The sequence below is a fragment of the Halichoeres trimaculatus genome, unplaced genomic scaffold, assembly GCF_033239565.1.
Source record: "Halichoeres trimaculatus isolate MK-OKI-2021-1 unplaced genomic scaffold, fHalTri1.1 fHalTri1_scaffold_13, whole genome shotgun sequence".
Classification (NCBI taxonomy): domain Eukaryota; kingdom Metazoa; phylum Chordata; class Actinopteri; order Labriformes; family Labridae; genus Halichoeres; species Halichoeres trimaculatus.
In genome coordinates, this window is record NW_027437191.1 from 27,860,655 (window position 1) to 27,878,608 (window position 17,954).

Here is a 17,954-nt window from a genome sequence, read left to right on the forward strand (position 1 = left end):
CACATATAAAACCACACAATGGATGTAAAGGTTAAATAATAATGAAAACTTGACCCAAGACACCATAAAAAATTCATTCATAAGTTTTGTATTAGAAACTCCAGGGACTTAGCTACCCGAGCTTTCATGCAACTACTGATCAGCTGCATCTTCCCGCTTGTTCCTGGAACTGATTCAAACTGGGGGCACCTTCAACAGACGCCATCAATAAAGACCCCTGAGCTCCTGTTTTGACACAATGTCAAAGTTGAGCAGTGAGAAGAAAAATCTGGACTTTATTTAGAAAAGAAAAATAATTTCTTGTATTTATTTTGTAGTAATGTTGGGCACTGGAGCTGGTCTGTCTAAAAGAAAAAGGAGGTCAGAACAGAGGAAAGCTAAACAGGAGAGTGATGCAGCCTAAGCTAAAGGACCAAACTGTTTGTGCTAATGTTCATTCCAACCCACAGTCGGCAGTTATTCTGCAGTGGTCTGTTCAAACTTGAGAGTCTATCATAAAATTAAGAGTGAGGTTATGTTAGCTCTGATTGGTGAGGCTGGGGCTGGTAGATGAGCACTGGTAGCGTCCATATACCGATAATTTACACGATTTTTTAACACTATTGTATTTATCTGCTTACGTTAAAGAGTTTTATTGTGTTTATTTTTATTTTTTTTTTACCTTGAAACAGCATTTATAGACAAATCTAAGAAGAATCTGTCTTGTCATGCTTCATGAGTAAAATCCAGTCTACTTTGGGCAGTTTATTGTTCCTTTTTCAAATTGGGATTACTGCACAGCTGGAGAAAAACTTGCCAGGTAGGACGTAACCAGGAACCACTATCGTTACACGTTCCTGTGAGTAACAATAAACAGATAGTCTGCTCACCTTCTGGACACCAAACTACAAACTGAGGTCACAAAGTGTGTTAGCTGTTGAGTGTCAAACACTTATTTAAGCAGGATCATTGCAGCTCCAGATCTTTAGTCATAAGGGGGCGACAAAATCAACAAAAATGAATCAAGTTCCTTACAGCTGTATTAAAATTAGTGCATAATAAAAAAATAATAGTAGGGAGAATTTACTACTATCTGTCCAAGACTTGCCACTTTATTTAGCTGGGGGATTTAGTTTCAACAACTGCCTAAAATGTGTTTAATGGAGATAAAAAGCAATCCATGCAAATGAATATTTTCCTCTCTCCTCAGACACTGATGTCTCTCGGTTCTGTGTGCAATATTCAGGTAGCTGCCGCGAATTCCTTCATCTTCTCTGAGGCTCTCTGAATCACAATAGCTCTGACTTGTTTGGAGCGGCGCTGACTCACTCACTCTGTCTGTGCCTGTCAGTCAGCCCACTTCCATTAACATCCAGAAGCAAAGTGAAAGGAACAAGATGCTCTCTCTGTTTACAATCCGGACTGATGGATTAACTGACAAAGCCACACTCAAAGCCTCTGTGGGTGTCGCTGAAGGTGCTAAATGTGGCATTTTTTGAAGTATTTGTTCAGTTTCATATTTGTGTTGAACCTAAGACTTCTGAATTAATCTAGGTTATTATTTTCCAGCCAAAGAAAGTGTTTGTTTTACCGTTCAACTCACCTTCATGACTGTTATGAGCTAACAGACAAACCCAAACCCATTCCAACAAGTCTGTTGTAACACGGTATCAACCACAGTACACTGATGCCTGTTTTTATTTGATTTCCTGATTATCCACAGCCTGAGGGTGTACGGCGCTTTGGTATAGCTGCGCACACTGTTTTATTGACCCCTGAGGGGGACATTGAATTCAATAAGGCAGCGACTCTTTTCAAGGACATTGTACTCATTAATAAAGAATGTGTCAAAAGGAAGGCGTGAGTTAAAAAGCACATAGCGAGTGAAAGAGGTGCAAAAACAGGTCAAGATAGAAGCTGTGAAGGAGGTTTTTTATGTTGTCAGTGTGCGTTACATAAAGGTCTGTATATAGAGAGCAGGTTGTTAAAGCAGATCAGAATCTTGACTGGGTGAGCAGAAAAATAACTCCTTTTTATCCTGCTGACTACACAAATACTGATGTGATAAATTAATAATGTCACCCTGTATCTGTTGCACTCAAGTTTGAGCTGTTTATGTGGGAGCATTAAGCTCTGAAGCCTGCGTAAAATCAGCCAGTTAAGATCCTAGTTCTACTTACCTCATCACTGTCTGTTTAATATTGTGAAAAACAAACCAAAAGTTAGTTTTATAATTGTATCAGTGTCATTTTTACATAATATGATAAGCCGACAAACATACATCCAATGGAAGCTTACTTTTGGCTCCAGTTTTGGTCTCCACCACCTCTTTTGAACAATATTAGGCTCTTTAGGAGATGTGACGCTGCAGATATTCTCTACCTTCATGTCCCTTTAATGTTGTTGCACTTTTAGAAAAAATGTGTTTTTAGCTCGGAATCTGAGCAAGTCATCCCGGGTTAATGTGGCTCTAAAGCACAAGGCTGAATCGTGCTAGGGGCAGAGGTGACAGTCATTGCTGCAGCATTGAAATGCTAACTTTTCTTCTGTTTCTGCTCTTTACTCTGGAGAAAAGGTGCGAAAAATGGCTCAGAGCAGAGTAGTAAAACATGGAGCAGTTTGGCCTTAACATCACAATAGAGGGCTGAGAGGGATAAGGGTATCATTGCATTTGTAATAAACAGTGTAGTAAAAATTGTATGCACTGCATGAAATGACTAAATAATTCACCATAGTAACGTTCTTAATCATTGCCAAACTCTATGCAATGTGATCTTTAAGTAAACAAACTGGGCTATATTTCACTTGTGCCATGGCATTGCAGTTCTATGGAGTCCCCAAAGGGACACAGGCAGAAAAAAGAAAAAAAATATTGTTGTAGGCACCAGAAACTAACTTGTGCTTATGAGAAACATATATTTAGGGCCCAGTGTGGTTAAAAAAAAACGGCAAGGAATCAAATGTATGGGTATGCATTTCTGGCAGGGTCTAAAAATGTGAACAAAATCAGATATCAGATACTGGATGGTGATGTAAAATGGAGTTCAAGCATGTTTTCTGTGCTTCTATTACATAGAAATATCCTTAGACAAAGGTAAAAAAGTTGAAGTGCTCTAAACCAGTGTTTCTCAAAGTGGGGTCCCAGAACCCCCAGGGGTCCATGAACCATAGCTTGGGGGTGCACAGGAAATTTAAAGATAATTGTGCAAGTGTGCTGTATCTTTGAAAAAGCAACTAACTGTGATCTCTTGCACCAATAAAATCTGTTTTTGTTTTTTTTTTCCAATACTCTCATCCCATGTTTTGCACCATGAAATCAATTCTCATGTGAACGTCACGGGTCTATCAGTTTATAGTTTCCAGCAAAATGACGAAAAAAAACCCTCAAACCAAAAAACACCTTGGTGCAGTGGCCTTCACAGACTTTTTGAAGGGCAGGGGCAAAAAGAAGGAAAAAAAGGGGGCAGTTAATCATATTTTAACCACTCAAAAAGGCAGTCAAGTGTGTTTTGCCAATCTGGAGGGCACTTTGGCACACATCTTGACCCCAGAGAGGTCACTTTAGCGTGTGTTTTTGCTCCAAAGAGGGCACTTAGGCACGTGTTTTTCAACAATTGGGCCACGAGGGGGTTGGCCATCCCCCTTGCCCTCCCCCTCTGTGCACACCACTGCTTTAGGCCCCGTTTACACGGAGACTCCCGCAACGATTCTTCCTTTGCGTTTTCAAAAGCCACCCGCGTTTACATGAGGACGGCGTGAAAACGATCCGCGTTCGTACGACTCCAGGAGGACAAGTCTCCTCTTCTGTTCTTTCTTTTTCTGCCGTTTTTTCTGCACACGTTTTCACTGAAAACGCAACGTGGTCTCGTCTAAACGGAAGGCCAAAACGCAATGAAATGTTTGCGGAATCGACCGTGTTCGGCGTCGTGTAAACGGGGCCTTAGAGTCAACATTTTCTCAAAGTTTACAAAAGGAACTACTTGGACAGTATAAATGTAGCTTTATTCTGTTGTTGCAAAATACATTATTGAATAGTAATATAATGCTATTTGTTGACGCTGGAAAAATATCTAACCTGAAAGGGGTCGATGGTCTAAAACAGTTTGAGAATCCCTGCTTTAAACAACTTTGATGCTAGCAGTTATACTACATCTATACCTGCAAGCAGTTTTTCTTTGTATGTAATGAAAGGCTCCACTTGATCCCTCCTGATGCAGTTTTGCTGATGTATATTTCCTGGGGAACACCGCCCCCTGTTGCTTGACTATAAGCAAAAATCAAGTAAAGTTACCGTGTTGTTAATGCTATCTCACAGAGCGACAAAGCCACATAAGTTTAAACACACTCACCTCCTTAACCAACATTTTCAACAAAGTTCTCTCAGAAAAAGTTTCTGTTTATTCTATCTTAATCAAATTTTGACTGTTTAATAGTAAAAAAAAGTAGATGCCCTTGTTATTTGTTCAAGGAAAACTGCCTCATTAGCTGTGAGTGGAAAAACTTTTTCATCACAGCTGGATGATTAAAAACAAGCCCATCGATAGCACATTGATCTATTTTCATGGTCAAACTTTCACACAGAGTGTAGACCAGTTTTGTTTGATGTAATCATGACAGCAAAGAATATTACTTTAGTCGCTCTGAAATGCAGAAGCATGATCCAATTTAAAGTGGAAAATTCTCCTCTTCTCAGCTCAGGCATCAGAAGCACCTGCTTGTGTTTCGTCTTTGAGGAGCTCTTCCTCCGCTGTGTCATTATTTCCTCTGTGTGTTTGTGTGACACGGGAGCATCAGCCTTATACAGCGTTACACAAAGAGCGGCATAAACACTTATTAAGTCTGATTTTCTCAGTCCATTGGACAACAATTCTGCATGTAATGTTGTATTTTTCCCACTGAGACATGAAGATAGTTAGAAATTCAATTATGCTGACAACCTGGCAGCCAAACTAATGTTTAATTAAGAGACTCTTTGTACTTTGTGTACACATCATAAATTTACAATGATAAAAAGCTGGCACCAGAAAAAGCAGGTGGAAATGAAAACAAGATGTAATTATTGTGTTCTGAGCTCACTATTAAAAGCAAAAATTGATTTATTTTGGCTTTAAAATGATGTCCATTAGCACCTTTATTTTTGTCTAGACAAACACGTAATCATGAGCTTTAAGTTTCGGTTTCTTTCTAATTTTTTTGTGTCCTCACATAAAAACTTGTTGATATGCTTTTTAGATAAAAAAGGAGAAATTATGCAAGAGCTACATGTGTTGTTCTGTTGTACACACATGAAAGGGAGTAGGTGTACTCTCCTCACAAATAGTTCCCCCATCATTCCAGGTCCCAGAGCAGAGTCATACCATTAATGTAACTTCATTTCTGTCATAACTTCTGGCCACTGGCGTTCATTAACTCTGGACCTCTTCTTTTGGTTCCTAGGGCTTTTCAAAATATTCATTTCAGGTTTAATCACCAGCCCTGCTGTCAAGCAAACATACTCCAAGCACTTCTGAAGTGAAGCCCCCCTGGTAAAAAAAAAAAAAAAGAAGAAGAAGAAGAAGAAGAGAAGCTACAATTTCCAGCCCTCTTGATCTCCACAAACTAATGAGAGCTAAAATCCCTCAGCCCTCTTCCTCCTCACTGAAAGCCTCTTTGTTGTCATCGCAACCAGCCCTCTTCCCCTTCTTCCTCTTCCTCAGTCTGAATTGTTTGGATGCCTTTATCCTCCTCCTATTGATGGCTCCGAACATGTCAAGTGTTTGCTGGTGCAGAACTTCACACATGATTTGATTTTTGTTTTCTTGTTGGCAGCAAAGTCTCCACTAAACACTGGAGACATTATTATGAATCTGGTCACTACTGCTTCAAAAAGACACCAGCAATGATACAAGGAAGGAGACACGTAGAACACATCTTGTTATCACTGACTCTGTGTTTAGGAAGAGCAAAAAGCTGTCTGGATTTTTGTTGTAGCGGCATTTTTAGAGTCAGTGATGATAATGAGTGGGTAGCTTGGGCTATTCTAGCATGCTGTCTTTATGCCCACACAACACCTTGTCTTTACAGCATGTGCCAAATAAGTGTCAGCGACTAAATCAGGTGGATTACACAGCTGCCTGCTGGAGTGTTCCAACATGACAGCAAGGCAAAGCCAGTTTCTTTATATTACAGGTTTTGGCAAAAGGCAATGCTAAGTTCTTCACTAGACATGAAAACTGTTCTTACAAACACTCACTTGAACACAGAAAAAAAGCCCCTGAAAAATCATTTGAAGCTTCTGTATTTACAAGAAAAGAGTTTGAGAGGACCTGACATTTTAGGGGGTTTATTGTAGATATCTAGAGTTAAAACGTGAATACTGCCTTTCCATGTTTGGTTCTGATGACTTGTCCCAGAGGACTTGAGTAGTCTAGATAGTTTGTGCTATAATTGAATAGCACTAATGTATTTTGGACCTAAAGACTCTCAGCTCTTTCTGACCTTCATTTTCTCCTCTTTAATGAATAACTGTTTGTCATCTGCATAACCTATAAACTGAGCCAGTTATAACGTACATTTTTCAAAAAACAAGACGGCCCAGTAAAGAGCCTTGGGGGACTCCGCATGCAGCGTCATAGAGTAGCTTTTATCTTATAAGTAAGATTTAAACCAGTTGAGTGCTGTGCAACATGACTCAACATATTGTGTGCCTCAACAAACAAAAAAAAAACAAAAAAAAAGGAAAAATCATTCTGAGCTTCAACCTAGATTTACAAGAAAAGTGTTATTTAACCTGAGATTTTAGGGGATTTATTATTGTAGATTTTAGATTTCTTGAGTTGAAACATAAATGCTGCCCATGTTTCAAAGTTTGGTTCTGACAACTTGTCCGAAGACTTGAGCAGTCTAGATAGTTTGTAATATAAGAGAGAAGCACTAATGTATTTTGGACATACTGAATAAAAGACTCTTATTTCCTTCTGACTTTCATTTTCTACTCTTTGGCTCGAAAAACTACTTCTTCAAATGTATCTCCCTTCAACTGGAGACATTTAAGGCACATCCACTCATTGATTTATTCAGCATGTTAAAGCTTGTATTGACATTTTAATGTATAACTGTACGTCATCTGCATAACCTATAAACTGAGCCAGCTGAAACATAAAGATTTCAAAAAACAAGAGGACCCAGGATGGAGCCTTGGGGGACTCCACATTTAATATTATACAGTAGCTGCTATTTTATAACTTGTGTTTAAACCAGTTGTTTATTGTGCAACATGATTCAACACATTGTGTGCCTCAGTTTCCCCCCTAGGCCATAAATAACACTCCAGACATTTTTATTTCGAGGAATATGTATGTCTTAAATTGAAGCATTTTTTTGCAGGGCACAATAAAATTACTTTGATACTCATATAGAGGGATTAGTGTAATTTCAGTCTGTTTTAAAGACTCATCCCAGGAGTTTTGAAGCATGGTGGTTTAATAAACTCCCTGCAGTGTGTAAAAATTACATAGTGTTGTTAAGTGCCTAAATTTAGCTTCCCATAAAAGTTAATAAAAGGACACCCGTGGCCTTTAGATTAGTTCCTGGGTAAGTACAGGCCATTTTTAAAAGAGCTGAGAAGTTCCTCTGTTTCTACCATGAAAGCTGATGATTTGGCAGTAGTATTTAGCATTCCCTCAAAACCTTTGGGAAACGATGTCTTCTTATCTCCACATTTCCAGAGCTTTTCTTTGCATTACTGCTCCATTTAATGATTTTATGATTGATTTAAACAGCCCCCCCCCTTGACTGTCGGTGCTTTAAGCCTCCCAAATGGTGCTTCCATAAAGATTACCATTTGCATCTTGCCTCAGGCATGACTAATCAATCAGAGGCATGATCATTACTCAGACTGGCAAGGAGATTACTGCTTCTGATTGGTTTTTACTTGTGTCATCTGATGCATGTGACCACATCATCAAGAGAGCAATCATCAGTCATGAACGGGCGTTTCGTTCCTTGAAGATTAAGTGAGATGTAGTCCTTGTCAAAATGAATGACAACAACTTGAGCTCTCAGGTGAGATGGATTGAAGCATTTTGAATGATTTGACTTGTGTCCTTGTGGGAAGAATTATAAGATCTGTTACTTTTGAAACACAACATGTCTGAAATAATGCAAAGAAATCAGGCTGGGCATAAGCAGTTGATCTCCTGCTCTTTTATGTCACATTAGCAGCGTTCCCCACTGACGTATGTGTGTAGTTAAGAAGCCTTCATTCATTACCCACATCTGGGTTTTTGGCATCCTATAGGGCTACGTGTGCACTTTTAATTATGCATAGCAATTCACACTGTAAACACAATTAGTAAACTTGCTGACATCATACTATGGTTTAATGCCAACACCAAAAAAAAAAGAAACAGATTGTCTGCACTGGAGGCTGTGATCTCTTATCAAAAGTAAAACAGGAGTTATCTGTTCCTCTTTGAGTTAAATTCAAAAGTGTCTCTTCAGCCAATTTTGCTGATAGTGCTAGACCTAAAATAAAATATGGCCGTCAGCAGAGATGAGATAAAAGGAGATAAGATTGTTGATCTACAGAGCGGACATTGGTGAATCACAGCTGTAGGACAGATATAAAGACAAAAGACTCAAGAATACAGAAACCTTAGCAAGTGAAGGACATATGTTTGGACTTGAGAATGTAGCTAAAGGATGGGTATTAACACCTCGAAATACAGAAACTTTTGGTCCAACTATAAACCAAAGAAAGCAGAAAAATTTGTTGAAATTCTGAAAGATAAAATGTGTTGCGGAAGTGGCATCAGTCAAAGCGTTCGTGAAACATTAACTGATGATTCATGACATTAAAAATATTGGAAATGATCTCTTGGTTTACTGTGACACTAATGGACTTATACAATATTTCAATGGGTGTCTTGCGAAATCTCAATTTGGAAGAGTTTTGAGTAGCTCCTCTAGTCTGGCACTTTACATCTTATTCTGGTGACCCCAACAATTCTCAGAAACTAGGTTATCGACTTTGCCAACGATGCCAACAAACGATTGAAAATCTCAACATCTTTCAGCAACCAGATCAAAGACTCTGCGAATGATCTTACAAGGCTAACTTGGCAGACCTCAAGATCTGTAGATCTGTCTACTGCTCCTTTCTTGTGTTTGGAACTGAAGAGAACTTTTGGAGGAGAAGTAAAAAGTCTTCATGAACTCTACCAGTTGCCTTTATCAGATCAAGCTTCAAGTTATCATGACCTTGCTGATTGAGAAACTTCACAGACATGTTCTGGTGACTGGATCATGGAATCAGGAGTGGAGCATAGACTGTGTATAGAGTGGACAGTGTGGCTTCGCCATTTACCATTACAGGTTTTGAAGCCAAAGTTCCCCCGTCACAGGCGCAGCCGTTGAAGCAGTTGTGCAGCCAGAGTCCGCGCAGTAATGATTGTGGGGGATTCTGGGAGAATCTGAGTGGAGCCGGGTGAAAAAAAATATATATATTTTTTTTTTTCTTTCGAGAGTCTAATTACTTCCTGACTCTACCTCCTGACATGTTTTACAGTCCCCGAAAAAGTACACAAGAACAGCATCTGTCAATCATTGTTAAACGTGACGTAAACCTTAATTTTTATCCTCTTATAACTAATAAAAATGAAACTTTTCTGAAAAAAAGAGGACTTGAATGCAAGGCAGCCAAATATCTTTAAATCACCACAACAATCAGACGTGAGAGACATTTCTATGAGGTGTATTCATTTTTTAAAGTTTGACCACAGCCCATTTGGAATGACATGAAAGACAGATTTTTTTTACCTATACTGCAGCCAGCCACCAGGGGGAGCAGTTTTTATGGCGACCTCACTTAGAGCCGAGAAAGATGCCGTTTATTTTTGTTAGAGTCTATGGGTCGGAGCTAAACTTTTCTGACAGAGGCGGCCAAACTTAGGCACAGACTTTTGTAGGGGTAGCATGGTTCATTCACCCTTTTCCGTTTGACCGTACATGGTGGTGGCAGACACAGTCATGGGCACCACATACTTTGTGGTGATATCTCCAATGTCGCTTTGCAATACTCCTCCAATACACATGAGGGCACTGTGGTCTGTACGATCATCAGATGGCTTGTTTGTGGTCCTGCTACATTTTGTGATTTTTCAACATATCTTTGAGGATGTTATGTATGTTAAGTCATTTACATTGTTGTGGCCTCTGCACACCAACAGTAATGTGAACAAACAGCACGGAATTGCGAAAAGTTTGCAGGCGTCATGTTCAAACTCCGCAGCTATTCTCCTTCAAACCTTGTCTTTGTAATTGTATCGTAAGTTATTGTAAAGAACCAGGCGCTGGGACATGAACACAATCAACGTTGAATATTTTGGTACATGACTTGTCAACAGCTAGCGTTTTGATTGACCAGATGTGTACTTATTGCAAGCGAAACTTTGGAAAAAACAACCTCAGTCTGAAAAAATTAAAGCCACAATTTTGAGAAGAATGCGGCTGGTGTGAAAGCTTGCATCGAAAAACAGTAGGTTCGAAAAAAATAAATAGAGTGCGAAATATGTGCGCAAAAAATACGCCTCTGGTGTGCAAAGAGCTTTACAAGGACTTTGCAGACGAAGAATGAAGGCTGCAGTGTTGATTCAGAAGAGGAAGTCCAGAAGTATAAAACAGGCTGTAATCAAAACATGCTGAAAATAATCTGCAATCCAATTAAATTGGCATTTTAGCTGTTTCTTTCAGTTAAGATTAAATAGTCTAAGAAAAAGGTTTCAGATTAATTGAAGATTGAAACAAGCATTAGTTGTGTCCCTGGAATAAATGCATTCAGATGGGGAAAGGTAACAGAAACAGGGAAGCTAGTATAGAAAGAAGTCATTCTGGACAACAAGACCTCTGATTGTACAGTCAGTCAGTCTTCACCCCAGCTGATAGAAGCCCATCAAGGAGACTAAGTGGAAGGTTAGGGGAAAGGTTCCCTGCTGCTTTGTTTCAAACCGAGCGAGGTCAGAAGGCCTGACAGACTCTCAGCCTCTTGCTGTGCCGCTGACAGGATGAGTGAGTACAGCTGTCAGTCAAACAGGAGCTGGAGCTATACTGCACGGCAACATCAGAAAATGAGGCAGCTGTTTAAAAGAAAAGGGAGAAAGAGAGCGGTATTTCACAAGGACAAAACACTCCAAACAACACGCTGAGCCGAACACCACATCTCATGTACGAACAAGAACACATGCTATTAGAAACTGAAGTGACATTTAGTGAAAGGCAGGAAAGAGTTGTTTTCAATCGGCTTTTAAATGTGTAAAAATAACCCTGACATTTCTGCTCATTTCACGGTGCATTTGAAGCGTTGTTTTGAAAATGGAGAGAGGCTAATAGCAGTGATGGGAGGAAGGATATCGAGACATTGAACACACAAAGGGTCTGAAATAACAGTTATGACATACTACATGTGCACAGAAGCAGAAAAATGGACTGGATTGATTGTTTGAAGGTGTGCATTTTTTCATGTTTGAGAATCACATCTAACACTTTTGTGAAAAAGCTTTTCTGCCCACACTTTTAGCTTTTTTCATGGCTATAAAACACAGAAAACAGGTAAAAAATGAGAATACAATAGTAGTTTACAGCTGAAAATCAGAACAAATGAGGAACAATGCTGATCATTGAGGTAAAAAATGAATTGCAGTACCATTTTTAAACAGCAGAGTGTGCCGTCTTGATTTTCCGCTTACAGTTTTTCTCAGTTGCTTTGGTACAGTTCTCGAATAATCCTCGCCATTTGCAAAACAGCAAGTGCATTTATCAAAACAGTTTGTACAAATAGCAAAACACCATGGATTACCTGCAAAAGCCAGTCTTTCTCAAAATCCTTAGTTCATCCTTCAAAAGTAAATATCTGTGTGAGTAAACATGTCAGTGCATCAGAATGACAAGTCCTCGTATCAGTGTGTATGGACAGGACAGTCAAAGTGCTGAGTCATGTTGTCAGTATAACAGTGTACTCTAGAAGGACGTTCTGATATAAACTATGGCAAAAGTTTTGATGACTGTTGTAAACTGTAAGTAATTGTAAGTTACAGCAGTAACACTTTCCTTTAGAGGTCCACAAATTTCATTACACTTGGGTAATAATAAGACCAAGTTTTTTCTTGTTTCTTTGAAATTAGCACATAACTTCTTTAAAATTGGCACATAACTTCTTTAAAATAATGTCCAAATTTATCGTTGCAAATCATAATTGGTAGGTTACTGTTTTTTTTTTTTTGATAAATAGCAAATAATTTATTTTAAATCAAATCACAATGCACCTCAAAATGTTTTTAGAAGTATCCGCACATTTTTGCTATTGAGAGCACTCAAATTGAGATCACATGCAAGATAACTTGCTGTGAGCCTATCAAGGTGGGCTGCGGGGACTTTGCAGGCAAGTCCTTGCACCGGGTCCCGGGACTCCTAGGCATTGGTGGGTTTGCCGGATGAAGAGCCATCAAAAACATGGTGGAAGTAGCAGAAAAGGCTTCATGGTGGCTCTAGCCTCTAGGGGGGACATAGTGTGCTGCCTGAATACAAGTCGGGGCCTGATTCCCCCCCCCCCCCGACTGGGTCGCCAGGGTGAGGGTGTCCGTTGTAAGACCAGAAACACCCAGTGACCCCAGGTACATCACTGATGATGTGTCCAGGATGCACCATGAGGTGTATTATAGAACTAACTTGTTTAAACTTTTTGCATGTTAAGACTTAGGCGATGAGCTCATGACTAAATGTTGTGGGGGGTGAGAGTATTCAACAGAGACCCATAATAATCCATTTTGATCAATATGACATAAGCAGCTGATAATGTAGGAAACAGAAGAAAACTGTCTAGAAGCATTTGCAACTTATTCAAAGAAATGAAATACTGAGTTTTCATTGAGCACAAGTGTCACAATGATGTGAAGATTGAATGAGTAATTTTTAGAATTGCAATTCTGATCTGAGAAATAAACCAGAGCAACTAAGAAAAACTGCAGTCTATATCGATGTTTATATCGCCCCGTACCTATGCAGAAGCCTGCACACCCAGCCTATCATGCTCCCTCTTCAGAAATGAAGCTTCAAGTCGAATCAGTGCAGACTACAAGCTCTGTGATTGGTCTGCTGGGCGACATCATCATGTCTTGAATTTAGAATATTTTTGGTAGCATCATCCGCCAACTTTCAACATCTCTTCTCTCTTCTCTCTTGTAGCAATTGCTGTAACTGCTCGACATTTACCAGCTCAGACTCCACTGATGCTTGTTTGAAAGATTTCTTGAGCCTTTTCTCTCTCAGCAGGTATTAAATCATAAAAACTCTGAGTTAAAACACTAAAAGTGTCGAGTTGAACAGTCTGCATGAGCCTAGTGTCATTACCAGCTATTGAAAATGAACCATGAAGCTTCCCCCAAGGCTTCCTCCTTAACAAAGCCAACAACTGGCAGAAGTGAGCTAGTGGGGAAACACTCTGTTGACTGATCCAGCAATTCAAATTGGGGCTTTGTCTTTGTTTGCAGGTTGTCGCCCGCTGTGTAGCCACATTGAAGTCTGAACTGCTCGATGCTGCTGTATCTCAGAGTGCCAGTCCTCTCAGTGTGCTGTTTGTGTGTTTTTGCAGACTGCTAAGTGTGCTCTGCTGTAATCTGGACTCCTTCCTGCTGCTGGAGAGCCAGTACAACATCTGCTCCATGCTGCTGCAGAGTCAGAGGGAGGACGTCACCGAGCCGGACAACAATGAGGGGTAAGAATCAATAGAGTCTGTTTTATTAAAGCCCATTTGTGGAAATGTCTCACAGTGACCTTTCAGTTTGTGATTTCAGAAATGTACATGATTTTGTGTTAAACTCCACAGTGTCAGACATTTTTACTTAATGTTACTCCTTTCACCTTTACAAGAATAATAAATAGTTTCTATTAACTTTACTTGTAGCCTCTGGTTAAGACCAGGGAGGTGATATCGTTTGTACCTCAGTGATGATGCCCTGTGGGGGCTCATTAATTGCACATCACATTTTCAAACAAAAAGCACTGTGTTATATCAAAGTGACTTTCATTATTGTTTTTGCCTGAAAGACATAATAAGGAGGTGTTATTTTGAGTCAAATTTCAGCGTTTTATTGTCTTTTATTGAAAAAGAATAATTAAACTGAAACTAATCCATGAGAATTCAATGAAAGTTTGATTAAGATAACCTAACTCTTTGTTGTCTTGACCTTTTACCAAGTTAAATAACAAGACAACACACATAATCTTACCTAAGCCTCATAGTCTTGTTTATTGTTTCATATATTTATATCTAAAAATAAAAGGAGGCGTCTGTATATAAAACTTTTAAAGTGCCCAGGTGTTCTGATTAAGGTAGTTTAATGTGTTGAGAAGTTATTGAATTATCTTATTAAAATAAGAAAAAAGAACATGTATCACTTCCAGATCTCACAGTTTTGTGGCTAGTGGGCATTTCAATGAAAATGTATCTGTTTGTATGTACCTTCAGTTTCAATCCATAGTTTAAACCTTTAAGTCATCCAAAGCCGCATTTCCAGCAAGCAGTCTGGTTCGGTTCAGTACAGTTTGATACAGTTAAACCTGATCCCGTTTGCGTTTCCACAGCAAACTGTGCCCTCTCGTGTAAGCCAGATGCTGAAAGCCTCAGCTGTTTGACAATAGCGTGACGCTGTAGCAGCGCGACACAGTTTACCCCGCAAATAAATCCAACGAAGAAGAAAAACGTGACACACTAAACAAAGAGCATAGATGGAACACATGCAGCAATTTGTCCTCTCTGTGATTGGATCTGTGATACAAAGTGCAATCAAGCTTTATTTCAGAGAAGTCTGTGTGCCGCCAGGAGAAATGCAGCCGCTGTTGCACAGTAATTGACGATTATTTTGACGAATCAACAGACTGCAGTGTAGCTCCACCTCCCGAGAGCAGATCGGTTCAGTCTGGCACCCATACGAAAGGGTCCCAAAAAGTAGAACGTCTCATCTCGGTTATTTGGGGATCTGTCCCAGGATAAGTCGATGGAAACGCTACAAAATGCGCGCCGTACCGAGACGAATCGAACTGGTCTGCTTGGTGGAAATGCGGCTTTTGTCATAGTACATAAGTGTAAAGAGTGTACCAGTTTGAATTGCATGGAGTACATCCTATTGTGTAATTGTCTTATATCCAGGAGATGTTGCTCAAAATACTAAGCCACTCTTTTTAACTAGTTCATCTCTGTGGTTGGTTATAATCTTTGCTATTTGAAGAAAACAGAAGTCAACTTTTAAGAAAAAAAACATGGTGGAGTTCTGGTTAGGTTCGAAAGACGTCTCATTATTAAAACATGGGGTTGCTGGTGAGACTGCTTAAGGGCAGTGCCTCGTAAATGTCAACACTACAGTAAAGCCCCGTATCCACCAAGCGGTTCAGTTGGGTTTGTCTCGGTATGGCACACATTTTACAATGTTTCAACTGACCAATCCCAGAACAGATCCCCAAAATGGGGCATAAAGTCTTCTCTGAAACAAAGCTTGATTGCACTTTGCATCAAAGAGCTACATGCCGATCACAAAGAAGCCTAATTGCTGTGCCGCATTTTTCTTCTTGGTCGGATTAATTGGCGAGGTACACTGTGTCACGCTGCCATGCGTCACACTATTATGTTACTGAAGCGGCTGTCGGCATCCAGCTTACACGCCGCCTACCACAAGGGGTCATGGTTGGCTATGGAAACACAAACAAGCTTTCTGGAGGCCTGTTGTGGGCAGACCTTGGTGTTTGAGGCCTGCACCTCAAACATGTTATAAACCAGTTTGGAGATCATTATGTGATAGCTTCATCATTTCAGCAACTCTTGCGAAGATCTCATAAAGCTCTTATGTGAGTGTTGTCACATAAGTCTGAGTCTGAGCAGAGTTTATATCCATTTTTAAAATACTGGAAACCATAAAACTCCCTCACTTTTCAATGCTAAGCTAAGCAACCCTTGAGGAAACCAGCTTGCTATCCATCTTTAAATCCCCCAAAAGTTTCAACTGTCTATGTCCATGTTTGTGTTTTGAATGAAACTTTTTGGCTGTACCTAAAGGGCTTACTGGGCATTGTTTTTTAGGATACAAAAGGTCTAAAAGTTTTGGACCTGCAGTTTTAAAATATGCACATTTAGGAATGTTTCCAATGCAGAACTTCACATCAGGTCAAAGTGTGAATGCTGAGGTTAGCTTCACTGATGGAAAAGTTTGTTTGTGGTAAATGCTGTTGCATTTATGCTCCCAGTGCTTGAACTTTGCCTCTGAATATTTTTAGATAGTAAAGTTAAAAATAGCCTGAACTACGTTGAACTGAAGGATGTTTTCCAGACTTGTGGACATGTCAGGAGTTTCCATTTTCAGCACACAGTCGTATTATGCCTCCCAGTTCAGGGGAGGCCTTTTGCTCCACTCTACATCACCCTGATACGACAGAGCACTTTCAAATTTAATCATTGCTCAGGATGAGGAATTGTTTGTTTGTTTTCATTGTCACAAATAAAATGGAATAAAGCGGAAAGCGAGTGAAAAGGCCATTTCTGAAAGTGGGTATTGAAAAGTGCTCTCTCCTGCTAATGGCTGGCAGAGCTGTGGCTGTCGGTTATGAATGAAAATGGCCCTGAAATGCCAACTCGCATTGCATTTTGGAGAATGATGACTTGTTAATTTATTCTCCTGTCTCCCATTCCTGCCCTCTTTTCTCCTCATGCCCTCATTATCAGCACAGACCTCATTGTCTCATTTTTTCTCCTCTGACAATCCTCTCTCCCTCCCTTTTTTCCCCACAGTCTGTTCGGTATTTTTCAAGTTTTACATTTTGACATCTGACTTTTTCATCATTTATTTTCCATTTTCTCTGCTTTATATCTGCTCTTCTGTGGCCTTTCAAAAAAAAAATCAATGACACTCCCAAAATAAAAAGTACTTTGAGGAGGGAATCACACCATTTTATTAGACCTCTGTGGTCTAAACTTTTATTCAAATAACTTTTTGTTTCATTCTCAAAATGATATTTAAATTAGATTTTGTGCCAAACAAGTCTTTAGAGATAGAGGTCTGCTCATATGCTTTGACTTACGTGTATTAAACATGACTTTCCAAGGTTGACATCCATCAGAGCAGCAAGTTTTCTGGTCTTATCTTCAATTCTTACAAGGAGAAGAGGAATACAAAACATAGATGTTTCTGACCTGCTTCCTGTTACCTATTGGCTTGATATGAGTAAATAAACTGAGCATTGTGCATCAGGTAGTAAAATTCTCCTTGGTCTTTTCATAACATGGCTTTCAGCACTGACATTCAAACAGCCTTTGAAACTCAGCACAAAGTATTAAAGGGACTTTTAAAGGAAGTTATTAGAAGGAATGATGAATCAGAAAACTTTTAACAGAATCAAAGGTCCAAAAATATGACCCACTAGAAAAGTTGAGTTTTTTTTTCAAATATTTTCACTGAAAATGGAAATGATGATTTTCTTCAATGTGGTGAACAGAAAACTTAAAAATTTACTAAAACTGAAGTGTCATATTTTAAAATGTGTTTGCATTCTTGCAAATCTTGTTATTTTTATTTTGTCAGCCAACCGTGAAGGTTCATTTTGTCTCTTTTGGGAGTCACTTTGACAGTGTGCTACTGTGCCCTATCTTTATTAGTTACATAAAAAATAAACAAAAAAAGTGGGAAAGTAAAAAAAATAAAATAAATCAATATTTAGAGTAGAATAGAATAGAATAGAATAGAATAGAATATAATAGAATAGAATAGAATAGAATAATTATTTATTGTCCACTGGAGTAGAAAAATTGTCTGTAGGCAACCTAGTGCAAGTTTTTCATAATTAATACCTATAATATTTCTTAATATATAATATATTTATATCTATAAGCTTCACAGGACAAGTCTCAAAATTACAAGAAAACTCTAAAGAAGTGGCGAATCCAAGGCAAAAACGCT

At 39.2% G+C, this 17,954-nt stretch overlaps 1 protein-coding gene across 1 annotated transcript in view; it reads left to right on the top strand.

The window, feature by feature from the left end:
- Positions 1-17,954, top strand: part of tbc1d32 (TBC1 domain family, member 32) — a 107,070-nt gene that overhangs the window by 36,825 nt on the left and 52,291 nt on the right. Inside the window, exon 24 of the mRNA XM_074684569.1 lies at positions 13,604-13,726. Within this exon, the coding sequence (XP_074540670.1) occupies positions 13,604-13,726 (123 nt within the window). The remainder of the gene's footprint in view (positions 1-13,603; positions 13,727-17,954) is intronic.